The sequence below is a fragment of the Natator depressus genome, chromosome 1 (genome assembly GCF_965152275.1).
Source record: "Natator depressus isolate rNatDep1 chromosome 1, rNatDep2.hap1, whole genome shotgun sequence".
In the NCBI taxonomy this organism is placed as follows: domain Eukaryota; kingdom Metazoa; phylum Chordata; order Testudines; family Cheloniidae; genus Natator; species Natator depressus.
Genome location: NC_134234.1, coordinates 131778453 through 131805623, shown reverse-complemented (window position 1 = coordinate 131805623; position 27171 = coordinate 131778453). Strand labels below are relative to the sequence as shown.

Below are 27171 nucleotides of genomic sequence, written 5' to 3'. Positions count from 1 at the left end.
TAAGCATCACACTAGTATTTCAACCCATCCCTGGTAGGACAGACCATTGGCTTTGTGACAGTCAGAGCAGAAAGGCTGAGATTTGAATGAGCATGAAGAGCACATGGCTTTGTCACTTGTAAGGGTGGCCCTTCTGTGTGGGGACTTAGCTGTATGAGCAGGCCAGTGTGGAGACATTTATACTGCTTTTGTCCATGCTTTACAGTTCTGTTTGGCACATTTCACAAGCTGAAAACTCACTTGAGAATAAAACAACAATGAACACAAAAGCTAATGGCTTTTTGTATATTGGTTTCATTTATGATTAGTTTTGACAGTTTGAGGCAGCCTCTGATTATTGCATTGAGACTGAAAAATAAGTTCTCTTTTAATATATGCCTAGAGAGTGGTTGTTGCTTTAAATCTGCAGCTGAACATGCAGGTAATACAATGTGCTTTCATAGCAGCACAGCTGAAATGACCTTGCTGAAAGTCTAGGACAATGCCTTTGTCCTAGAAATCTGTAGGTTGATAGTAAAATATAAGCAGATAAGCTCATTATTCTTCTGTGCTCTAAATGAATTTAAAGCTTTATATTGTTATAGGCAATTTTTTCTTCTGATTATTATTATTTATATTGTAGTAGCACATTGGAGACCCAATGATGGATGAAGGCCCCATTGTGCTATGCACTGTACAAATAAATTACGAAAAAGATGGTCCCAACACCAAACACTTTACAACCTAAGTATAAGAGACAACAGATAGACACAGCCACACAGATGGGAGAGTACAAGAAAACAATACCAACTAGCACAATAGCCAGTGGCTTTTGTCAAGGTTTTTGTAAGCGTCATAGGAAGGGAGAGTTTAAGGTGGGTGGTGGTTTTATGGATGTTTAGGGGAGTCCCATTCAGTATGGAAATACAATCCCTTAAGTAATATGTTTTTTGTTTTTTTTTTAAAACATATCAGGTTTATTTGAAAAGCACATAGAATTAGTTTTGTAATAACTTGTTTGAAATAGATCTGTTTTAGAGGAAACTCGTATTCCAGTGAGGTTAGGATTGGGAATGGGAAATGCCCCCTGGACCCTTTTGCACAGTTGTCAGTGAAAAGAGTTTTTCACTAGGTGGCTTAGTCTGTAGCTAGGTAAACCCTCAGGTTTGCATAGCAAGTAAACACAGGGGCATGTATGGTCCTGGCATCCCCAGAGCCACTGAGGTAACATCAGCCTGCTAGATGGGTATAGGCCTCCTGTTGCCCAAAAGGCATGGGCAGCCGGAGACCTGGCCACTGGGGGAGGTTAGACCTTGGCCCCTCCCCTCCTGCCCGAAGCCCTGCCCCTCCCCTCACCCCCTCCCCCACAGGAGCCCAGAACCATGTTTCCCTGCCCTTCCCACCCCCAGCAGCGGATGGCTGGGCAGGGGCCGGGTGGCCGGGCAGCGCAACAGCAGCGCCCCCAGCCCCGGAGCGCCGGGGCGCGGTCCGAGGGCTGGGTGGGCAGTGTGGCCCCAGCGTCAGCCTCCCCAAGTCCCCGCAGCAGGCCGGCCAGCCCCAGCCCCAGCCAGCCTGGGCCAGGGCAGAGCACTGGGAACTGCAGGAGGGAGCCTGGGGGTGGAGCATGAGTGGGGCCGTGCCAGGCTGCTTGGGGAGGCACAGCCTCCCTCAGCCTATCGTATCTGCCACCCAGGACAAAAGTCATCCATACCCAGCTGATGAACCTTGGAGGTCAGAGAAGAGAAGGCCCCAAAACATATAGAACGAGGGTGACCAGATGTCCCATTTTTAAAGGAACAGTCCCATATTTAAGCTCTCCTGCAGGTGTCCCAACTTTTTCTTAAAAACAGGCAAATTGTCCCGTATATTCTGCCTCAGCCACGTCAGTATCGGCGGGTCCTGCTGCTGGCCTGATCCCTGCTCGCCAGCCGCCCGCCCATCAGTGGGGAGTGGAGGGGTCCTTTGTCGACAATAGGGGTGGGTGTGCAAGACTGGTCAGCAGGGCCCTGCCCCCCATTCCGTTTCTGGCTGGCGCTGGCTGCGAGCTGGTTACACGTCACTCCTCCATATACCCCCCACGGGGGGCATCCCACTCCCACAGCTGTGTGGAGAACCAGCCCCTGGTCGGAGCAATCAGCTCACCAGCAGCCTGGCTGGCAGGCTCTTTCCTTCCCTCACTGCCTCTGGCTGGGCTAGCGCCCCAGGAAAGCCCAAGACCCTCCGGCCGGGGGCTGCTGACCAGGAGGAGCTGAGCCCTGCATGTGCCAAAGTCCCGCACAGCACTGGCACGGGGGAGCCTCTCCACCCCTCAGCTAAACTCTGGAATGGCAGGGCCAAAGTGATTCCCAACCTGTTCAAGCCCTGAACCTGCAGGCTCCACAGTAGCCCCCAGGGCAGGGGCTTAGCACCCTCTTCACCTGCCCCCCCTCCTGCCCTGGGTCCTGCCCCCAGGGAGCATGGGGCTGCTCTGGCCCCTGGGCATCCTCCCCTGTTGAGCCACCTCTTGGCCAGGCTCTGAGGCTGCTGAAACTCCCACAGTCAGGTGTCCTGGTGTACAATGCATCCTTAGGGCTTAACCCCTTCCTGCCCACGCTGTAGCAGTGGGATGGAAGGTGGCTGGGTTATGTTGGTGGCCAGCAGTAGCCTGGACGTGTTAGCTGCCTTTGACACTGTGCGGGCAGGAAAGGACAAGCTGCTTCCAGCCACGAGGGGGTTGGGAGGAGAGGGGAATAGAGAAGAAGAGATGAACTCTGCAAAGACACAGGCCAGGTCATCCCTTCCCTCTTCTCCCCCCGCTGCGGGAAGCAGGTCCCATCCCTTCCCTCCCACACAGTGCCAAAAGGCTGCTGCTGGCCACATTCTGGTGTGAACCCTGGCAGAAATCTGGGGAGGAGGGGCATCTGACCCTGCATGGGTCCCCGCTCCCACATGTTGCCTTGGGAATACGTGGTGCCAGGTACCAGGAGAGGCGGGTCTGTCCCGGGGCCCAGCCAGGCATGGAGGGCGGAGAGCACTGGGCAGTGAAGGTTGGCTCGGTCAGTCACCTCTCCCCTCATGTGAGAGAGGTGTACAGGAGTGTGTGTATGACCTTTCCCCGTGTGTGTGTGGGAGGATAGGGGTGTGTGTGTCACCCCTCCCTGTGTGAACCCTAAAGCCTTAAAGATAAGAAGGTAAATAAAAATAATCCAACTATGCAGTATTTCTTTTTAACGGGCTCAGTCAACTTGATGTTAATTTGAACGTTTGTACTGCATAGTTCTGATTGATTGCCGTTGAACTCACTTGAATATGAGTAATTTTACCAGGTGTCCTGTATTCAGCATAGGGAAATATGGTCACCCGTATGGAATCAATTTGCAGCCGTCTAAGCAAAACCCCTAGAAGATTTTTAAGGTAATGAAGGTTTCCAGGGCTAGTGGGTAAGGAGGATCCTGGAGTCTAGGATAGGGGGAAAGAGTCCCCAATAGGAGTTTGAGGGAAGTGATGCATAACCCAGCTACTGACCCCTGATTTTTTCCGATTGTTTGGAAACATACATTTACCTTGAACAGTCCAAAATTTGGATCAGCTACAGAAATGTATTTTTTGGGTGGCACAGTTTTCATTAATCTTGTGTCAGTGTTTTCATTAAACACCTTCTTTTAAATGCAGAGGCATTTATAAAATGCATTCTGGCACAAAACACCTGGAACACAGGATATCTACCTGAGAACAATTTTGTTTTTGTGCACTATGTAGTATTTTAAAGGACTAGATTCACTCAGTTTAGAGGTTATAAAAATAAAAGACCTTCAGAAGGTTATTATTTCAAATGCATTATTATTTATTATTATTAACAACCCAGTATCATTCTAAGATTACAAGCCAACAAAAATTATTATTATTATTATATAATTATGTGGAGATTTCCTTTTTACAAGGGAAGCATTACAGCAAATGTTTTGGGCCCAGTCTTCAAACAAATCAAGTATTTAGGTGTTTAATTCCACCTGTTGCACACGTAAGGACCAATCTGATCACTCAAATATGAGATTGATACACCCAATTTTTAATTTTGAGCCCTGTATGGTAGCCCAATATTTGGATTTTTCTATACCTGGATGCAACAGGTTGGGTTAAGACCAGAACGTCAGTCTCAGCAATGAATATTCTTGCTTCTGTTGGCTTGTGTCAGAACCTTCATGTTATGTTTGTATTTTAACATGCACTGCTTTCCGAAGTATATTTACATTATACTTATAGTACCATGTGCTTACTTTGTACTTGTGGATTCATTTCAGTGTATCTTAAATGTGCTGGGCAAAAATGCAAGAATAGTACCAATGTGAGCTGTAGAATTTTCTTATGCTTCCAAAATTGACTGCAAACTATCTGTCAATATCATCAAGAAGACAAAAAATACAAACTGTCTCAACGAATATATTTTTGCAGTATCACCACTGCATAGGATAAGCATGTTTATCAACATCATTAATTATGTACTTGATCAAAAATTAGTGCAGCATATAATAGCTTCAGTAATTACAGCAAATAATGCCAGGTTTTTGAGCAAATTTCTCATTATACTGCAGTAGTATACTGTGGGCATGGAGATTGGGAAGCAAGCCTGGTTGCTAATGAAAATTCACCATGTTTGATGTTTTGAGTAATGCCTACAAAAATATAGTCTGCAGATCACCAAATTAATCATCATTAAAATTAATCTTGACATAATGAAAGCATCTAAAGTTGCCTTGGAGATCTAAGGAAAAAACCCTTTGCGTTTCTGAGAAGGAGACGGTAGCGTATCCTGCTCTTGTATGTGCAGGTGCACATGGCTGAGTAGCTTGTAAATTAAACAACCCTAATTTTGCATGCATGTTTGCTAACTGATTTCAGAAGCTATGAGGTGCTGCATCTCTGCTCACAGAAAATCAGTACTATGGAGTCTTATAGAACTTTTTAATTAGGGTGGAATTAGGCAGCTATTAAGTGACTGAGTATTTTAGGTTGCTTTGAATCAAAGGCACTATAAGAATAAAACATAAATTTTGAAGCAAGACCCTGTCATTAAAAGGGAGCAAAGGTAGATTAGCTTTCAGAACTTTTATTGTGCTGTGCTTCATTTTGTGTCCAGCATGTTTCTGTTCAGCTATGAATAAAAATGAGAATCCAGAATTATGTGTTCTCTGCTTTTTGTTTATTTTGGCAGGGAGTAAATTTTTGAACCAGTTTTTTGTTTACATTGCTGTTCATTGTATTTCATTACACATTTTCCTTAACATGAGAGTGACCATGATTTTTATCTCTGCTTGCATTTTTGTAAGTGCTCCAACTTGGTCATTGTGTTCTAATCATTGACTGCGGAATTATGTATTTTTAAAATATTAAAACAATGAAAGCATCTAAGTAAACTGTACTCTGTAATTTGACAACAGCTTTAAAGAAAAGCTTTAAACCGCTTTAACCAATGCACTGTAAATGCAGATGCTTATGACCACCTTTTCATCAATGCTACCATCTGCCCCTATTTGTATCCTATAAAAATATCTGCACCATGGTCCTGTAAGTTCTTGTGCAGAACGTAAGCTTGTTACACTCTAGTGCAAGCGTTAATGGAAGCAATGCATGGAGACAAAAGGCTAAGAACTAAGCATAGTCCTCCAGATTTAGCTCACATCTGCTCCTCACCTGTCAGACTTGTGAACAGAGCTGGTTGGGAATTTTCTGTCAGAATTATTTTTGATAGAAAATTAAATTCTCTGGGGGGAAATTTAAATTCTGATGAAAAATTTTGATTTTTTTTCTGTCAGGAAACTGCTGCCCACCTGGAAGGTTCTGGTCAGCTTCCCTTTTTGCCTTTAAGGAGGGAGAAAAATTGACAGGTGGGCAGTTGGGGAGCTGCAGCTGAGCTTGAGGGGTGGCAGGGAGGGTGAGCGCCCTAGCTGTCCACATGTCCGGCTGTCTCTCTGGCAGTTGGTCTGGGGGGAGACAGAGAGCTTGGGCTTTCAGCTTCTGGCAGCCTGTCTGTAAGGCTGTGAATTTCACTTTCTGCTAACGGTGAAATGAACAAGAGCCCTTCAGACAGGCTGAAATGCTAAAAATTCAGTTTTGGTTCTGCTAAGTTGGAATTTTCCTGGAAATTCCTTTCCTTGAAAACTTAGATTTCTATTTTCCAGCCAGCTCTACTTGCTAATGTGCAGTGTTTTAAAGGTGGGATGGGCAGCATGGGCTTGTTTGAGGAGATATGGGCATCATTATCTTCATCATGCTAATGCTACATGCTAAAGTCTTACTCCCACTACTAGGCAGGTCTAACTTGAAGGCTGGACAGCAGCACTGTCTGCCGTGCTCATCAGATTGGCTTCCCCAGCTCTCCCCGTCCCCCTAATCATTTTTAACCTTGTGTTTACGCAAGCAACCCTATTCCCAGCACTATACAGGGTCAAGCCTTCAGGCCTTACAGACAGACTCAGCATTTTAGATCCAAAGCTCTTTCTGTTTATCTATTCAAAATGACAAATGTCTTCTGCCTCATTACCTGAAGGGGAACCTTTGTCTTTCTAATTATTATCTATTATTTGTGTTGTGGTATTGCCTACGAGCACCAGTCATTGACCAGGACCGTATTGCACTAGGCACTGTACAAATACAGAATGGATAGAGATATCAGAGGGCCTCTTTGACAGGGTCATGAGAACATTCATGTAGATGATAAAATACAGGATATGCTGTGAGAGTGGGACTGGCAGCTTTCAAAAATGACTTTTATGAAATATTTCTACCCCACAGTGGGCATGCTACTGCAGGAAGAGATCTTACTGATGCTCCAAATATACATGTAGATGTATGATGATCCAAGTTTCCATACAAAAGGTTTATTTGCCATCTTGTGAAACCTAATTGCATGAGATTATATCATGACCATGAGGCAAGGGGAATTTTGGATCTTCCTATTGTTCATTTAGAGGTTGGATTTTGTGGAGTAGTGCACATGTACATCCTAACCCTGCAAAGTGATCCCTGGACACCAAGCTTTTATAACTGCATGGAGCCCACTGACTTTAGAAATGTTCTCTTGTAGTAAACACGGGAAATCCTCTCCAGCATCATTCCTTAATAATGCACTTAAGGTAGATTTTATACATCTACATTTTATACAAGGTAACAAAAATAAATGTAGTATTTCATTATTAGAATTTTACATGAGAATCTCAACTTTCATTTTAAAAAAAAGTTTCTTTGGTTGTGGAGAAAAGCTTGAAAACATTAATTGAATGCATTCGAAAGGCAGAAGGCAAATTAAAAGGATTCAGAAGGATGGTTTGGGGATTTTTATTTATTTTTTAAGTCATGATTTGTGATTTTTTAAAGCCTTGGTGTTGGCCGTACAGCAAATGAGAGATCTGTGTTTCTTCATTCCCTGTCTTCCAAGACTTAGGCAGTCGGAGGAAATGTCTTTTGTTTTTGATGTAGGCCTGATCCTGCAAAGATTTGCACACATGCTTATATTTACATGCTGTCTGTCAGTAGTCAATGATACTACTCATGCATAAAGTTAACAATCTGAGAAAGGACTGAGAATCATAGACACGTTAGTCTCTGTGGACTCAGTCCTTGCAGAGTGATCCATATAGGTGTGGTGATTTTTGTAGTGACCTCCTTATTCAATTACTATTGTTTGTTATAGTTCTCTTCTTTATCTTCAAAGCCAAAGAATAAAACAAAAATAAATATACTACACATGGGAGACCTGTGAAGTTGTATTAACTGTGAAGTTGTATTAACACTGGTATCTCCATCTATAGAAGCGTTTTGACTACTCTTCTACATGTTCTACTTTACTGATGGCCAAGGTCTCCCGCTTTGAAGTGCGTGTTATGCTGTGTAATTTAGTTGAAATACCAATTTTATTTCTGTTATCTTTATATGTGACTTCTAAACATCTGTCTTAAGTAAATACATTAAATATTCCTGGAGAGGATTTCTCTTGCATCCCTTGTATATGAGTAATTTTTGAAGTTTCTTCATTGGACAGTTTTAGCGGAGGAGCTTTAATTTAGTTGGTGCCATAAGTCTGAATTTAGTCTGTAAATGCTGATTAGTGAAGATAAGATGACTGCAGATGGATTTATTTATTGAAAAGATCTGGTAGAAGAGAGACCTTTTTTCCTTTATATTTTTGAATTATGTATGTCAGTGACATTCTCTGTGAATTAACCTTTTCAGTATTATCAAACTAATCAGAAATTAGCATTGCCTCTGTGCCATCATTTTTGCAACAATCATTTTAGTACTATAAAGTGAAAGTACAGTTGAAAGGCTCAGGATAAAAATGGCCCACAGCAATTCCAATAGCAAATGCATCAGGATTTGGAAGCTCTCATGAGGTGTGTGTGATCCATATACAGATTTCTGTGTATCAAAAAAAGCCCCATAAGAGAGAATTATAAGAGCTAATAAGAGTATTGTAAGCAAGACATGAGAAGTAAGTCTTCCTCTCTACTCTGCACTGATTAGGCCTCAACTGGAGTATTGTGTCCAATTTCAGGAAAGATGTGGACAAATTGGAGAAAGTCCAGAGAAGAGCAACAAAAATGATTAAAGGTCTAGAAAACATGACCAATGAGGGAAGACTGAAAAAATTGGCTTTGTTTAGTCTGGAGAAGAGACGATTGAGAGGGGACATAACAGTTTTCAAGTATTTAAAAGGTTGTTACAAGGAGGAGGGAGAAAAATTGTTCTTCTTAACCTCTGAGGATAGGACAAGAAACAATTGGCTTAAATTGCAGCAGGGGCAGTTTAGGATGGACATTAGGAAAAACTTCCTGTCAGGGCGGTTAAGCACTGGAATAAATTGCCTAGGGAGGTTGTGGAATCTCTACCATTGGGGATTTTTAAGAGCAGGTTGGACAAACACCTGTCAGGGATTGTCTAGGTAATACTTGAGTGCAGGGGACTGGACTAGATGATTTCTCAAGGTCCCTTCCAGGCACATTATTTATTATGATGGATGCTACGGTGGACTGAAATTAAATGCTGATAAAAAGAATAAATGCCAACAAGCATCCTTAAAAATAATATCTAAATTGCCAGGGTTTGTAATGTGTCCCCAGACCTGTGTACAGAAGGGGCCTTCTGTACATGACTCCCCCTTGCCTGCAGCAAGTGCTACCATCTCATTGGGCCCCATGCCCAAGGGAGCTCTGAAGGAATCTGTACCTAGTGAACGAATAGGATGGGTTTTGTGGGATGTACATCAGATCAGCAGGGAACAAGCCTGAGGCTGCATTATCTTTCCTGTAGAGTTCTTTCTTTAAGGGGAGATTCCAAAAGCAACAGCAGATGAGGAGTCTCTGCCAATGAAACTCTGCAGCCACAGGCAGGGGGAAAAGGGAGGATTGGAACTGCTCTTGGACACAGACAATCTTTAACCTCAGGCAGATTCCCCCAAGATCCAGAGAGTCTGGAGACACTCTGACAGGAAACCCTGTTCATGAAGAGAAGAATTTGAGGAAAATCTGCAAGGGAAACCTCATGGAGTTTTCCTCTCCACCTGAACCTCTGCTGTGGGATTTTCCAAGGGAGAGGGCAAACTGTATTCAGATCAGCCTCATTCTAGAAGCCACAAAACTGAAAGAAATTTGGAGACATAATAAGTGTTTGCATCAGTTCAGTATATTCTAAGTACCTTCTTATGATCAAACTCGGAGTCACTTTAAACACTGCTTTCATTTGTATTTTAATATACTATAATTTCTAGTCACGATAGGATTTGTAAAACTTTTTTTTATTATTGTTCAGTCAGTGGCGACCAGCAGACAATTACGAGTTTTAGTTTTTGTTTATAATGAGCTGAGAGCTGTTTTAGAGTTGTAATTTGTATTCCTCTTAAATCCATCTGGAGCAGCAAGGCTCCTCCTTATTGTGAACACAACTGAAATATTTTCTTGTACAGCAATTTGTCTTAATGCAGTACTGTACACAGCTTTGACATTTCATATTACTGGTTACAAGAGCACTGCGAGCACAAGATGGTATTCGATCTGTCCCTGTGTTTTATACTGCCACTGATCACCATAGTATTTGAATGCCTTCCACTTAAAATCAATGGCAATATGGAAGTCCCTAATGTGTTATGGACTCTTTGGGACAGGAACTTTGTCCACCTTTGAGTTTGGAAAATTCCTAGCACACTTTGGACACTCCTGCAATCTAAAAATAATAATTCTGTGACTATAGTCTTACTCTTGTTTTGTCAACTACTGTACACTGTGACAATTCACAACATTAGTCCCACTATTGTCCTCAGTTAAAAAAATTCACCCCTGTTAAGGGTGATTCCCCACTCTGGCACTTTGAGTGCAGAAGGTGGGGGCCCACAAAAATTCTAAAAATTAATACTGGCCACTCCAGGCTTGTATTAAACTCCCAGGGTTACAGTTTTTCTCTGACCTTGGATGGGTAGATGCTGCCACCACCCAAATGCAAAACTCCTTTGAGGACCCAGGAAGGCACACTTGGGAATTCCTTCCTGTGGGGTACCCTCAAGCCCCCCCTCAAACTCTCCCATCCTGGGAAGAGCTGAGAAGAAAAACAGCTGTTGCCACCAGCTAATTAAACAACATGTGCACAAACCTCTTAGGACACAAAAATCCAATCCTGTTCTTAAAAAAGGTAAATTTTATTAAAAACAAACAAAAAAAGAAAATACATCTGGAATCTCAGGCTATTGCTAGATTAAAAAAAAAAACCACCTTCAAGAATTAAGCATCAAGAATAATGTTCTTGAGGTCCAGCTTAAAGGTTACAAGCAAAACAAAAGCATTTGGGGTTAGGACAGGGGAGTCCACAAGCCATAAAGAAATAAAAAGAGATAGACCTAATCGCGTCTTCCTAGACATTTCCTGATCTACTTACGTATCTGGGATTTCAAATGAGTAGTTTCTAGGTATGATACAGATAATTTTTTCATACCTGGCCCCAAGTTTCCTACAGCATAACTGCAGCCCTGTCTGCCTCTCTCCGAGAACAACCACAGACAGACAAAAGAGGAGTCTTGTTTCAATTTTAAAAAGTTCTAGCCTTCCCATTGGCTCTTTTGGCCAGGTGCCCACTCACTTCTTTTAACCCATTACAGGTAGAGCAATTAAAGAACAGTTACTAAGAGGAATTTTATAGCTAACTGGCTGGCTGGGTCCATAAAAGGGAGCTCCCCCCCTCCCTTTCATTTATTACATCCCCCCATTGATTTCAATATCTGTAAAAGCCTGTTCTTCTTTGAATAGTGTCCCTAGACTGCTCCACTTCAGGTGCATGTGCACCTCACACTCTTTTGAAGGGAGATTTTCGTTAGCGGTGTCCATTTGACCTGCACATGCGCGGCTGATTTCCTCATGCCCCACAATGAGGCTATATCAGGCTGCACAGACAAACTGCCTGCAGTTCCTTCTCAACCACATCGGCCTGGGAGACAGAGCTTAGCAGGTCCACGTTGTGTGTGCTTCGGCTGCATGCTGACTTCAGTCTAGCTTAGTTTATTTGTGTTTAGTTAGTAGTAGTTAGTTACTGGCTATTTGGAAGTTTCATTTCCTCCAGGGAAATCCCCCCTGGGAGGGCCATACACGATTCACCGGGATTTAAACTCTGCTTCACATATAGACAGGCAATCCCGCTCAGCGACGGACACACTAAGTGCATTTGCTGCTTAGGGGAGTTGAGAAGGGAGTAAACAGAAGTGAGTTTAGCCCTCAAATCCAGGGCATGGAAAAGCTGGAGAATCAAGCTCTGACTGTTAATGAATTACTTCCTTTGAGCCATTTTGGAGCCAGGTCAGGCGAATTCCCTGTACACCAGTCTGAGACTCTGTAGCACCTCGGTGCAATACTCTCCTAGAAAGAGGAAAGCCTCAGAGATCTCCTTTAAAGAGTCCAAGAAGAGGTACTTTTTACTCGCCTCATAAGGAATCCACTTCAAAAATACACTCCGAGCAGGTCAACAGCCTCTAGTGACATTGACCACGAGGCTCGGTACTATAGAGATGAAGAGCTCCTTCGGTAGTGGTGAGGTGAGAAGGCCCTAGTACCATCCTGCAGAGATGGTCATAGCAAACAGAGAAAACCAGTACCATCGTATTTAACCCCTTTCGCAGTACCCCTGTCTAGCTGTTCAGTACTGTGCAAGAGTAAGCCTTCATCTACATCAGCGCTGGCTGTGAAATGCTCAAAACCCTCAGTACTGTCATGCAGGGACAAATTTATCGGTCCATTGGTACCACAACCTCACCTAGAGTTCTCCAGGGCCCCAATCCTCTTCCATCAAGATGTTAGGGAGACTCAAGCTTTTCCTCCCCAGCAAGACGAGGAAACATTTGAGGATCAGGAGATGAGGGCAGACAAAAGCTACCCTTCAGACTACCATGTCATCCTCATCACTGCATGAGGCCTCCTCTTCCATCTATGGGCAATGGATTTTTGGCAGTTGGAAAACCTCATTAAACAGATGGCAAACTCCCTAGAGATATCTCTTGAGGATGTAAAAGAATGTCAACAAACTGTTGGATCGTCTTTACTTTGTGACACCATCCAAAGTTACCCTTCCAATCAATGAGGCTCTGATGAAACCTGTGAAAACCATTTGGCAAGCCCTGGCCACAGTAACTTCTAAATGTAAGAGAGCCAGTAAAAAGTATTGTGCTCCCACCAGGGACTCTGACTTCCTATTTTCTCACCATATACCCAACTCTCTGGTAGTTGATGCAGTGAATGAAAGGGCAAACAACAATGATATAAGTCCACTCCGAATGACAGACACCAGAAGTGCCTAGATCTTCTACGGAGAAAATCTTACTCATCGGCAACCCTACAATTCCACATTGTGAATTACCAGGCACTGATGGCCAAATATAATTTTACAAATCATGCAAAATTTGGTTCTTTTATTAAACACCTTCCTCCAGACCAAAGGGAGCAATTTCAGGCTAGCATCGCTGAGTGGCAGTTTTACTGCCCAGGACATCTCTTCAGGCAGCTCTGGCTGCTGCCGATACCACACCCAGTTCCATTTCCACAGCAGTGGTGATGCATGGGGCAAGTTATCATATTATCCTCACAAAATATGACTCTCCTACACTGAGCTCACTGTTTTCTAGGCCTTCCTGACCTCTGATTAAGCAGCAGGACTTTCAACACTTCATGGACAAGGGCAAATTATTCGCCAAGATGGCCCTTCAAGTTGCGGACGATGCTGCTGACACCACCTCAGGCTCCCTGGTTCCCAGACTGGTGCTCCACCGTGACTCCTGGCTGCAGTCCAGTGGGCTCCCAAAGGAAGTCCAAACCATGCTTGAGGACCTCTCCTTCAATAACCAGAAACTCTTCAGTGACAAAGCTGATGAGTCCCTCCATTCTCTTAAGGATTCTCTTACTATCCTCCGGTTGCTGGGCCTCTATACCCCCATCCCAACCCGCAGGTAGCATCGCTCATCTTTCCGATCCCGTCCCTGCACAGCCTACCAGCCCTACTCACAACGCCAACCTGAGCTGTCTCGCTGCCATCCTCGCTGCCTCTGTGGCATTCTATTGCCTCCACCTCATCTGCCTCTACCTTCCGTTAATGCACCTCCAGGCAGAACTTTTGACTCCTTCCATGAGAACTGCAAATCCTCCTCCACTCTCCCCATTATGCTACCCATCACCTTTGGGGGTCATCTTGCCCTGTTTGCCCACACTGGGGCAAAATTACCACTGATCATTGGGTACTGGACATCATGCACCATGGCTACTTTATCGAATTCCTCTTTCCCTCCTTACCACTCTTGCCCAGGCCGCTCTGGGGAGCCCTTCCAGTATCATATTCTCCAACAGGAAGCAGATGCCCTCCTCCACAAGGGTGCCATAGAACACAACCCACGGTGCTACCATGGCCATGGCTTCTACCCTCCCGCCCACATTTCTCCATGCCGAAGAAGGGGAGTGGCTTCTGCCCCATTCTGGACCTCCGGTCCCTGAACAAATTTATTTGCAAATTCCATTTTTGCATGGTCATGCTTCCCCATATCCTTCCATGCCTTCCCCATGGCACCTGGTTCACAGCTCTCGATATGAAAGATGCCTACTTTCATAGACATCCACCCTGCTCATCACAAATTCCTACGGTTCATGGTGGGCACCTCCCATTACCAGTTCCGTGTCCTCCCTTTTTGATCACCACTGCCCCTCGCTGTGTCTTCATGAAGGTTTTTGTGGTTGTGGCAGCTTGCATGCATTGGCTGGGGTGTTCCCTCTCCTCCTTGTTGCATACCCCTGTGCCCACCTTCTCACCAGTATCTGGACCCTGCATGCCCCTTGGCTACCTAGGTATCTGTATCAACGAGGAGAAATTGGTGCTTGTCCCCACATGCTCGTCCCTCTCCTTCATTGGGACACGCCTGGATTCTGTAGTGGCCTGTGTCTTTCTTCCCTTGCACTACTTTGCTGCCCTCAGTGCTCTTATCGTGCAGCTTTGCCACCAGGCATGCATGCATGTCTATCAGTGCCACTCCCTCCTGGCCATATGAATACCTGCACCATGGTCACACTGTTTGCTCGCTTGCATATGCATTACCTCCAACTGTGGCTCCACTCGGCCTACAACCCAACAAAGGGACACTCTCACCAAGCCTGTCCTCATCCCCCCATCCATCCTGACCTCCCTGGCCTGGTGGCACAACTTTTCCATGATCCTCACAGGTGTCCTGTTCGCGCCTCACACTACTCTCACCACTGATGCCTGACTTGCAGGCTGGGGAGATCATTTGGCAGCCGCATGGCCCAGGGCCTCTGGTCACCCCAGGAGGCAAGGATGCACATCAACATTTTGGAACTATGTGCCATTCTCCTTGACTGCTTGGCCTTCCTGTCTCTTCTCCGCTCCCGCCACATCTAGGTGCTCTCTGATAACATGGCAGTGGTCGTCTATGTCAACAAGCAGGGCAGGGCCTGGTTGTTCCCCCCCCCCCCCCCCGCTTCTGTGCGGCGGTCATCTTCCTTTGGAATTGGTGCCTCTGGCATGGCATCATCCTCCACACTGTACACCTCCCGGGGGCAAGCAATTCTCTCATGGATCAGCTCAGTCTCTCCTTCCGTACCAGCCATGAGTGGGAACTCCATGATCTCATGCTCCATTCTATCTTTCTCATTGCCTGGACCTGTGAGCTCCGTTATGTCTTCTTGTCCATTCCCCTGCTTCTCCAGGTCCTGCACAAAATCCGGAAGGATCGGGTGATGATTTTTGTCGTGGCCCCTGGTTGGCCTCGCCAGTATTGGTTCCCAGACCACCTTCATCTGTGGATGGTTTCTCCGTCTTCATTCACCTAACTACTGCCCGCTTCCTTCACTGTCTTCCCAACGGCTTCCCCTCTGTGCGGTAACCTACCCACCCCTGGGACCTCAACCGTGTCCTCTCTGCCCTCACTAAGCTGCCCCTTGAACCCCTGGCAACCTGCTCTCTCACCCACCTCTCCATGAAGATGATCTTCTTGGTGGCCATCACCTCTGCACAGTTGGTCAGTGAACTAGTGGCCATGATGGTGGAACCACCTTTCACTGTCTTCCACCGTGACAAGGCCTCCCTATGCCTTCACCCCAAATTTTTTCCCAAAGTGGTCTCCTTGTTCTACCTCAACCAGGGCATACACCTACCCGTCTTCTACCCTAAACGATACACCTCCTCCAGAGAGTGCACACTGCACTCCCTCAATGTCTGCTGAGCACTGGCCTTTTGCCTCCAGCATACCTGTGACTTCTGTGCTTCCCTTCGTCTCTTCCTCGCTATCGCTGACCGCTGTCGAGGCCGCGCTCTCTCCTAGCAACGTCTAGCTCACTGGATCTCTTGTATTGTGAACAGATATGGTCTCCCTCCCTTCTGCCCCGGTCACAGCACACTCCATGCAAGTTCATGCTCCATGTTGGCTTTCCTTGCAGACATCCCGTGGCAGGACATTTGCTGAGCAGCCACTTGTCCTCTGTCCATACCTTTACTGCCCACTATGCAGTACTACATCAGGGCTACTTGTGGAATAAGGTGCTACAAGCATGAGTAAAGGTATAAAAATCTGGCATTTAGTCACTCTGCCAGTCAGTATTAGTATTTAGTGGAACTTTTTAATCATTTAGGATTCAGTCCTACAATACTTAATGAGCCAAATTCCATGTGAAGACTTTAGGAGTTTTGCTTGCTTAAAGAGTGCAAACTCAGACTTTAGTGACTGGCACAAAGCATTAAAAATCATAGAATATCAGGGTTGGAAGGGACCTCAGGAGGTCATCTAGTCCAACCCACTGCTCAAAGCAGGACCAATCCCCAATTTTTGCCCCAGATCCCTAAATGGCTCCTCAAGGATTGAACTCACAACCCTGAGTTTAGCAAGCCAATGCTCAAACCACTGAGCTGTCCCTTCGTCTGAAAATCCATTTGTGACTCTTCCATGGTCCTAATGCAGCCCTTCAGTATTCAACACTGTGCTTGATTTCATAGGATTTTTTAAATATTTCAACAGAACCTGTGAAAGAGCATAGCAAAAGGCATTAAATACAGTTATCTGCTTAACAGCTGTTCTACACTGTAAAAAGAAAGTTTGCAAGGACCAGTTTCCCTTTGCCCCAGGTTAATCGGCACAGAGGAGGGGGACTAGACTCAACACAAAGTAAACATAGAACAATGTAGGCCAAAAGGGTGTGCAGATTTATGTTGGCCACGCAATGAGTTCGGGTTCTGAGGCTGTGTTGGTGGAGGGAAGAAGGAGGAACAGCCTGGGGACATCTGTGGCTCAGAGCTTCGATTTTTGTTCTTGACTTTATGCCCCACATCCCCAAAACTTTAGCCCAGGGCCCTCTAGATGAAAATATTCACCTTCCATCTGTGTTACAGCTGGCAGAGGTTTGAAAACTACTACATGGGGACTTTGCATTTCAGCAATATTAATCTAAATAAACATTGCAAGGAGGATTTATTAAAGTGCTGTTAAGGTCAGAAAAATGACAATGTAAAAATTGCACCATTTTACTCATCAGATTAGATCCATGTGTGTAGCCAGAAGCAAATCTGCCTTTTTTTTAGTGACCAAAAGAAAAGTTTCTCACTCCAAAAACACTACAGCTATGGAAAAGTGTGGCAGTCTCTATTCTCTTTCATGCATTGTCAACAGAATTGTTAATTAACTTTCGATTTCAGAATCTTTATTCTAGGTGATGAGGCACAAACCACAAGACTTTTGGTCCCTGGCTGGGTATTCAGGGCTGGCATACGGAAACAGAATGATTTTTAGTGAGCAAATTTGGTATGGAAATCCATAAGAGAACAAACTTGCTTCATGAAACCATTTGTAGTCATTTTTCAGAGTAGAACTGCACTTTAAGTAAATCCACCCTATTTTTTTTTTACAAATAAATTTACTTGTTTAGTAATATTCCATTAAATGAAAATTATGATGCTTACAGCTCCTATAGAGAAATATTAAATTGAGTTTCCATATTTTTAAAATCACATATCCTTCAATTACAGATTTATCATCTTCTTCTGTTTTGAATAAGCCATGGGTATGATATTTATCTCCCAGATAAGTCCCCTCTGCACTGTATGAAAATAACTCTTTGTTGTAGAACAGACCTTGTTTTCTTCCATAAATGGACAAGAAACACACGTCTTACAGAAAAAGAAAGATGCCAAATAAATGAGTTTATTTCTTCACTCAGTAACCCCATAAGGAACAGAGAATATTTCCTTTGTTGAAAACAGCTAAGAATTAAAATAATTGAAAGGCTCTGTCGCACTCTGTGCGCATAAAAGAAAAATGCACTTCTTCCTTTTCTGCAAGTTTCTTTGCATGTGACCTACTGAGAAAGACTTGTCATATGGCTTATTCATACAGACCTTGCATAAGAATAATAGGAGTTGTAGGATCATATTCTTGTTTTAGAATTGCTTGAAGCTTATTATGATGGGAATAATTCCATTATATGAAATATCATACAATAGTAGTGAGTTTGTTTTCTCAGTAACATGACAAGGCAGGCACTAATGCGGTTATCATTTTACTGTATATTATTTTAATTAAAAATTAATTTCATATAATGGAGGGCTGTGCTAAGGCTGTATAGTATAATGACCTAAACTCCAGATAGCCAAGCCCTCCTGGATTTTAACCCCAGCTATGCTACTGACTTGCTGTATGATCTCGGGCAAGTCCCTTCAGGCTTGGTTGTGATAGCCTTCCTCACACTGAGTAATATCTGTAATAGGAAGAGAGCCTGAGACATAAGCCCTTGTATTAGAGGCCTGGTATGAGACAGGACCTGCTCACAAAATTTGGCAAGAACAAGGCTGATATTGCAGAAATGCACATTCCTAAGAAGTGCTAGAGACAGAGTACTCACACAAACACATCCCAATATCAAGTGGTACCAGAACATCCTGATATCAAGGATGGTACTAAAACATTCCCCAAGGATAACAGGAATGCACTGACCCTTCGTAAAAGATAAGATCAGGATGACAGTACATAATAGAGATGTTTTGGTCGAACCAGCATGTCCAAGATGATGGGTGATAACTAGTGATGTCAGGGAGCAGTAACTATGTCAAAGGGGCAGTACTAACTTGTTTGTGTTGGGGTATAAACATGTATCTCAGAGGGAGTAATTTTGTCTGGCCTTAGGGAGGAACGTAAAGTCCCGCCGTTCACTGAGTTGGTCCCTTGTTATGGGCATACATGTCTTAGTGGTCCAGCAGAGTCTGTGGGATACTAGTACCATGCTTTGTTGACAGTAAATCTGGCTGGGTGCCTTCGTCCCTTAACAGATCTTGTGGTCATTGGGCAGTTCGCTCAAGGTCTGCCGTGCCAGCTGTCTGCGCAGGGCTGGGGCGGCACACAGAGTGAACACACGCACACAGCCAAACACCTATCAACATCTAACCACAATATCTTACTTCTCAAAAAGGCCTATTGATTTGCCTAACAAGAGTAAAGTACTACTCAATTTGAGTAAGAGTAGCAGAATCTGAATGTTAGGGTATGTCTACATTGTAATAAAACACCTATGGCTGGCCAGTGTCAGCCCAAGCATCCTGGAACCCGGGCCCGCCCTATTTCACTGGGTTCCAACCTAGGGCCATTCAAAACAGTAGATCTATGCATGGCCTAGGGTCTGGTACTTTCATGTGTGTTCCCTGGGTCACTTCCTACCCTTTTTCCAGTCTCTGTCGTCACCACAAATAGGTCTTGGGATCCCTCCTGGGTTCCTCTCTGGACTGTCTCTGGAACCCCTTCTCCTGACAATAGCGAGTCATCACTCTCGGCTCTCAGTGGGTTGGCTGTGAGGCCCAGTCCTGGCTGTTTGGAGTCCTGGCAGCTTCTCGACAGGAGGCTGCTGTACACAACTTTCTCCTCCTTGATCAGCCCAGATTGAGCTGAGCCACTCCCTTTTGAATGCTCCCTCTAGTGGGAGCATTGCCAACAGAGCTGAGGAGGCGTGGCTTCCTGTGTCCAGAGCAGCTCCTTAACCCTTGCCTCGCCAGTGTGGGGCTGATGCACTCTGTCACAGATACCAAGAGATAAAGTTGTTTAAGCAACTTTGTAGTCTACAGATTTTTTTCAGATGCTTATAATTTTGTCTAACATTCACTTTTTAGGCATAAATTTCCCATGTTTCCAAAAATAGGAGTCTGAAGTTAGGTTCCTAAAACCTTATTTACAGCCTAGTCCAAATTCCATTAACTTCAATGGAAAGACTCCAGTTCACTGCAGTGGCTTTGGTTCAGAACCATAGGTGACCTGATTTTCAAAAATGCCAAGAACCCAACAGCAACCATTGGCTATAATTGCAGCTGCTTTTGATAAAGCACTTTTGATAAAGGGGTCACTTATTTAGATGTCTCAATATGGACTAGTCAGCCTGGCTTAGTCCCTTATTTTTCAAAATGGTGGCCTTAGCATGTATGTTGGACAGTGAACAACATAGAATTGGGTAGTGAATGAAGCAGAAAGATGAAAGATAACAAATATTGAACAATTGATTCATTTGTGTGCACCTTCTGACCTGCACATTCACTGAGGTAGGAATTCTGCAAAAAAGTGGTGGTATAATTAATGACTCTCATAATGCAAGAGCACATGGGAATAAAATTAAGCAGGCATCCTTTATTTTGTCATTTGCTGACTTTTTTAAGTACTTCACCTTGCAACTCTAGTATTCTTTTAATTTAGCTTTTTAAATTAATTTAAATTAATATATCATTGACAAAGGGAGCATAGAAGTAAAATATGCTGAAGGCTGGGTGAGTGTGGGGTTAGTTTTGTGGTTTAAGCACCTTCTAACCACAGGTTAGAATACTAAATGATATTTCATTGTAGATAGCACTACACTTGCAAATATTAGCTAATTAATCTTCAAAGCACTACAGTGAGGAGAATGAGTAAATTTTGCTTGCGGATAATAATACTTGTCTATTTCTTGGGAATGCTTTGAGGATTAATTCTATTCTCAAAGCACTATACATAAAATAAGCAAAGTACTACATAAATGCAAAACATTATTATTTATTGTTATTGGATTGGAAAATTTTAAGGTTAAGATTTCCAAAGCTGCCTAAATGTGCTGAGTCCTTAAGTAGTTACAAATATTTCCAGAATGCCTTATGCCTGACATAACCAAAATGCATGCAGCAGAAATCGCTACCAAAAATATTTACATATTAAATAGATTTGATTTAATCATGTGTTCTGGTGGGAAAAAAATTGATTCTCCGTCCTCTTGGCTGCACAGAGCGACTAGCATCAGATTCTTCAATAAGATTCTCAAGTGTCTTTTCCATCTGTCTCACTTGAACCTTCACACTTTATTTTCTTGTCTTTGAGGCAGATCCTCAGCTATTGTACATGTTCATAGGTCCGATGATGGATCTATGGTCAGTGATCCCTCGAAATTCGAGGATGATCGCCTTCCATAAAATGATAGCCAGTTATGATTGGTGGAACTGCAGGTAACTAATGAGGCCATTCTTGGATCCACAGAGCTTATCGAAGTTGGAACAGACATTTCCTGGTGGATGGTGAAGATCTAGATTGTTGAAGATCTAGACTGGGCTACAGCGTGTTCTTTCTTCCTTTCCCATTTCTCCATTTCCTGTTCTCTTTGTTGGGTCTCAAAATGTTGGGGTCCTTCCCTCAAGATCCTTCTCCATTTTTGTCGGATGAAGGCTTGGGCTTCCTATGAGTTTATGTCAATGTTGCATTTCTTCATGTTGGCTTTGAGGGTGTCTTTGAAGTGCTTTTTTTGCCCTCTCCTCATCCATTGGCCTTGACTCAGTTTTGAGAACATGACCTGCTTCACGAGTCAATTGTTTGGCATTCAAAGAACATGACCAGCCCAACAGAGTTGGTGGCGAATTATCATAGCTTCAATGTTGGAGATTTTGGCTTGGGACAAAATGCTGCAGTTGGTGCATCAGTCATCCCTCTTAATTCAGAAGATATAGTGGAGGGATTGATGGTGATTTGGAGCTTGTTGGTGGAGCACTTTAGTTTTGTTAAGTATCAGAGGGGTAACCGTGTTAGTCTGTATCCACACAAACAACGAGGAGTCCGGTGAGAATGGGTTTTTTACCCACGAAAGCTTATGGCGAAATAAATCTGTTAGTCTTTAATGTGCCACCGGACTCCTTGTTGTTTTAGTTTTGTTGAGTGTGAGGCCTCATTGGTTATAGGCCTCAGAGAGAATGTTGACTGTTTTTTTGAAGATCTTCTGAGTGGGTGCACAGAGCACAGTCATCTGCATATTGGAGTTCAGTGACTGATTTAGTGAAAATCTTTGTCTAGGATTGGAGGCAACTGAGGTTGAAGAGCTTGCCATCCATTCTATACTGGATGTCAAGTCTGCAGGGGAGCTAGTCAGTGATGAGAAGGAGGGTTGGAGCGATGACACAGACTTGCTTGACTCCTGTCTTGACTAAGAAGGGGTCCATTTTGGATCCATTGCTGATGACCATTGCAGACATGTTGTCATGGAGGAGTCGGGGGATGGCAACAAATTTTGGCGGGCATCGAAATTTCAGGAGCCTTCTCCACAGAACCTCATGATTGGTGGAATCAAATGCTTTCATGAGATTGATGAAGGCCCTGGATAGAGGACAGTGTTGTTTGCAGCACTTTTCCTGAAGCTGGCGGGCAGTGAAGATCATGTTGCTGGTAGTCCAAGATGGTCTGAATCAACATTGTGGTTCTGGAAGTTGATTTCCTCAGCAATGGGGAACTGTCAGTTAAGGAGAATTTTGGCAAGGATCTTTCCGGAGGTGGACAACAGGATGATTTCTCTGTAGTTTCCACATTCTGATTTGTCTACTTTCTTGAAGATGGTCACAATCATGGCATCCCTAAAGTTGGCTGGGATTGCTTCTAAATTCCAGATCTAGAGGACTAGGGCATGAAGCTGACGAGCCAGTTCTTCTCCTTTGAAGATTTCGGCAGGGATTCTGTCAGCTCCAGATGCCTTTCATCTGTTTGATGGCTTTCTTTATCTGTTCAGCGCTGATGGAGTTCTAAGGTTCTCCTTGCTGGGATGTTGAGGGATTAAATCGAAGATGTTTTCATCAACATTGAAGTTACAATTCAGGAAGTCTTCAAAGTGTTCCTTTCATCGTCCATTGATCGATTTTGTTGTCCTTGAAAATGTTGGCTCTATCCCTGAAGAGAGAGCCCGTGGGTGCGACATCTGTAGAGGGCTTTGGTAGCATTGAAGAATCCGCATATGTCATGGATGTGAGCGAGTTGTTGAATCTCCTTCACTTTGATCTCCCACCACTTGTTCTTCATTTCATGGGTTTTCCTTTATGTCCATCATCAATTCGAAGCTGAGGTTCAAAGGAAAGGAATGGACCTATGACCAACACTACCAGATGAGTATCTTTCCCCTGGTATTCTAATGCTTCTTTCTGTTCTCCAAGGATGCACTCTTCTAAGGACTCTGCTCTGTATTCTCTTTCCCCCGCCATACTGGTCCTTTATTGTGCTGCAAACCCCTCCTCTGGTCCTGACAACTTGTGCACTATGTCCCAGCTTGCAAAGGGACATGCACAAAGATGTAGATGCTAAGGCTCACTCGTGTAAATTGGGGCTTTGCATTCATACATACATTTGCATGTGTTCAATCCTGATTTTTTGTGTGCAGCAGGTGTTACTCGTGCATTTTTTTAGAATCTTGCCCATATTTCTTATGCCAGTGCTTGACACTGCTTTCAGTTGAGTGTACTGGGAGTAAAACAGCATTGCTCTAAACATGGTCCTTTTCATAATGTTATTTGGGCAGGGAGTGTGTCTTTTGGTTGTCTGCACTGCTATTATAGAATGTCTAAAATGTAGAGATACTAAAAACTGTGGACATTTATAAAAGAAAAAAGAAATGCACATGGGGGATATCTCCAAATCTGGGCCAAATTCTGAACCTGAGTTGAATTATTTCTGATTTATACTAGTGTAATTGAGAGTAGAATTTGACATTTTATTCTAAAATATGTTATACTTTTTTGTTCTTAACAGGGACAGTATTCAGGCTTATATTTGAAAGTGTATAAAAATAGCTCCGTCTAACTAATGGTAGTCTGAATAATACTGTTATATGGTAACATGACTGCTGAATAACCCTAATCATAAAGCCTGTTTGTGAAATTGCTTTGTGTAAGAAAACATGCTGAGGCGATATTTGTTGCTCTTGCTACAATGAAACAAATATAGTATAAGTTTTCTTTTGTGTATTACAAAAACAGCATGTTAAGAGTAAACATGCATTAATCACTAAGCAGAGTAGTGCATATATTCAATATAGGTCTATTATATTTCTTTGATATTAGAAAACAAAAAGTGACATGTTAAAGTAGGCACATAACTTAACCTAGAGTATTGAGTTTATACCTGTTATAATGTCATTTTTGTTGACTTTTCATTATATTCTTAAGAAAATAATGGCAGCCAACCGTTTGAAATAGTTGAGTCAAGAAGAAACCTGCCTACCCTGCTATGTGAACTCTTCAGTGCCTAATACCCCATAGAATTTTTTTTTTAATGTACTATGTTGAAACAATTGTTCTTCTAAAATTCTTATCCATCTGAACTGATCTGGACATGCCATACACAGATGGAAAGCTTGTTGTCTGAGGAATCTGGTTTTTGAAGTTGGTCAATTAGCAACCACCTGACATGACTATCAGAATTCTTACTTGAGTCTTGTTTTTCTCCCCACCTGTCCCCAAGATATTAGCTGTGTATCAGTGTAACTGAAATATAGCCCCATGACTACAGGTGAAGCATAAGTAGTAGAATTGTGGAATCTGCTTTCAACTTGTCTACCAGTAACACCTAATACTTAGGCAACTCTCTGCTAGGCAGCTCTCTGACACCACATTCTACAGGCCATTAACCTCTGATCCCACTGAGGGGTACCAAAAGAAACTGCACCATCTGCTCAAGAAACTCCCTGAAAAAGCACAGGAACAAATCTACACAGACACACCCCCTAGAGCCCTGACCAGGGGTATTCTATCTGCTACCCAAGATCCATAAACCTGGGAATCCTGGACACCCCGTCACCTCAGGCATTGGCACCCTGATAGCAGGATTGTCTGGTTATGTGAACTCTCTCCTCAGGCCCTACGCTACCAGCACACCCAGCTATCTTCGAGACACCACTGACTTCCTGAGGAAACTACAATCCATCGGTGATCTTCCAGAAAACACCATCCGAGCTAGTATGGATGTAGAAGCTCACTACACCAACATTCCACACAAAGATGGACTACAAGCCGTCAGAAACAGTATCCCTGATAATATCACGGCAAACCTGGTGGCTGAGCTTTGTGGCTTTGTCCTCATCCACAACTATTTCAGATTTGGGGATGATTTGTACCTTCAAGTCAGCGGCACTGCTATGGGTACCCGCATGGCCCCACAGTATGCCAACATTTTTATGTTTTCAGCTCTCGTCCCCTAGCCCCCCTACTCTACTTGCGCTACATTGATGACATCTTCATTATCTGGACCCATGGGAAGGAGGCCCTTGAGGAATTCCACCATGATTTCAACAATTTCCACCCCACCATCAACCTTAGCCTGGACCAGTCCACACAAGAGATCCACTTCCTGGACACTCAGTACAAATAAGTGATGGTCACATAAACACCACCTTATACCGGAAACCTACTGACCACTATACTTACTTACATACCTCCAGCTTTCATCCAGATCTTGGGAGACAGACCAGTCCTCGCTTACAGAGAGCCCCCCAACCTGACGCAAAGACTCACCAGCAACCACACACCACACAACAAAATCACTAACCCAGGAACCTATCCTTGCAACAAAGCCCGATGCCAACTCTGTCCACGTATTTATTCAAATCACACCATCATAGGACCTAATCACATTAGCCACGCCATCAGGGGCTCGTTCACCTGCACATCTACCAATGTGATATATGCAGTCATATGCCAGCAGTGCCCCTCTGCCATGTACATTGGCCAAACCGAACAGTCTCTACACCAGGGGTCTCAGACATGCAGCTCGCAGAATTATTTCCTGCGGCGCACCGTAGCTCCCCTCATCTCCTGCCCCCCCAAGCGTGCCACGTCCCTGCTCCTCCGCCTACCTCTCAGCGCTTCCTGCAGCCAAACAGATGTTTGGCAGTGCTTAGGACTTTCCAGGACGGAAGGGGGAGGAGTGGGGATGCGGCGTGCTCAGGGGAGGAGGCGGAGAAGAGGCGGGGCAGGGGTGGAGATTTGGGGAAGGGGTTGGAATAGGGACAGGGAGGGGCGGAGTTGGGGTGGGGACTTTGGGAAAGGGGTTGGAATGGGGGCGGGAAGGGATGGGAAGAGGTGGGGCAGGCGCGGGACCTCATGGAAGGGGTGGAGTGGAGGCAGGGCTGGAGGCAGATGGGGGGGCTTTTGTATCTTTGTTTGAAAAGGTGTCAATGATGTGGCCCTCGGGCCAATATACTAGTCTTCATGTGGCCCTCGTGGTGATTTGAGTTTGAGATCCCTGCTCCACGCAAAAGAATAAATGGACACAAATCAGATATCAAGAATTGTAACATTCAAAAACCAATTGGAGAGCACTTCAGTCTCCGTGGACACTCAATAACAGATTTAAAAGTGGCCATTCTTCAACAAAAAAATTCAAAAACAAACTTCAGCGAGAAACTGCAGAGCTGGAATTTATTTGCAAACTTGACACCATCAAATTAGGCCTGAATAAAGACCGGAAGTGGCTGGGTCACTGCAAAAAATAATTTTTCCTCTGTTGATACTCACACCTTCCTGTCAACTGCTGGGAGTGGGCCACACCCACTATGATTAAATTGGCCTTTTTAGCGCTACACAAAGTAATTTTCCCTTTGTTGATATTCACCCCTTCTTGGGTGAGGGAACTATTGGGAATGGGCCACATCCATTGAATTGGCCTTGTTAGCACTGACACCTCCCCCCTCCCCCAATTTGGTGACGCAACTCCCATCTTTTCATGTGCTGTATATTTATACCTGCCTACTTTTTTTCACTCCATGCATCTGATGAAGTGGATTATATCCCACGAAAGCTTATGCCCAAATAAATGTGTTAGCCTCTAAGGTGCCACAAGGATTCCTTTTTGTTTTTACTGATACAGACTAACATGGCTACCCCACTGAAACCTAATACTTATGTATCATTTGAGATCTTTCCATTGTGCAAACTGGTGTGTCGGTGGATGTGCATACTATGATCCCACCTCCTCCATAGACCCTCTTAGGAGCACAGAACGGAAAGAGTCTCAGTGCTCCCCTGAACTCAAGGATTGTGACTGTCCCTGGCATTTGTCTCACACACACACACACACACACACACACACACACACACTCGCCCCCCTCCTTATACCCTTTCCTTTCTCAGTATGCCCAATCATGTGTGATTGACAATTTAACCCTATATATTCTAGTTTATGGATAATGCTACTTTAACTATTCTTTCTCCTCACATATTTCTTTTTCTTTCTCTTATAGATGGACAAAAGAGGAAAAAATCCTTAAGAAAGAAACTGGACTCATTAGGGAAGGAGAAAAACAGAGATAAAGGTACAGTGAAGATTAAAGACGTACATATTTATCTAATAGCTGTACATTTTTATGAGATTTGTATTCTGAAATGTGTATCTTCTGC

At 43.9% G+C, this 27171-nt stretch overlaps 1 protein-coding gene across 3 annotated transcripts in view; it reads left to right on the top strand.

The window, feature by feature from the left end:
• ARHGAP6 (Rho GTPase activating protein 6) overlaps positions 1–27171 on the top strand; it is a 510558-nt gene that overhangs the window by 408850 nt on the left and 74537 nt on the right. For all 3 annotated transcript variants that reach the window (XM_074966643.1, XM_074966664.1, XM_074966655.1), the window contains exon 3: positions 27015–27086. In XM_074966643.1, the coding sequence (XP_074822744.1) occupies positions 27015–27086 (72 nt within the window). The remainder of the gene's footprint in view (positions 1–27014; positions 27087–27171) is intronic.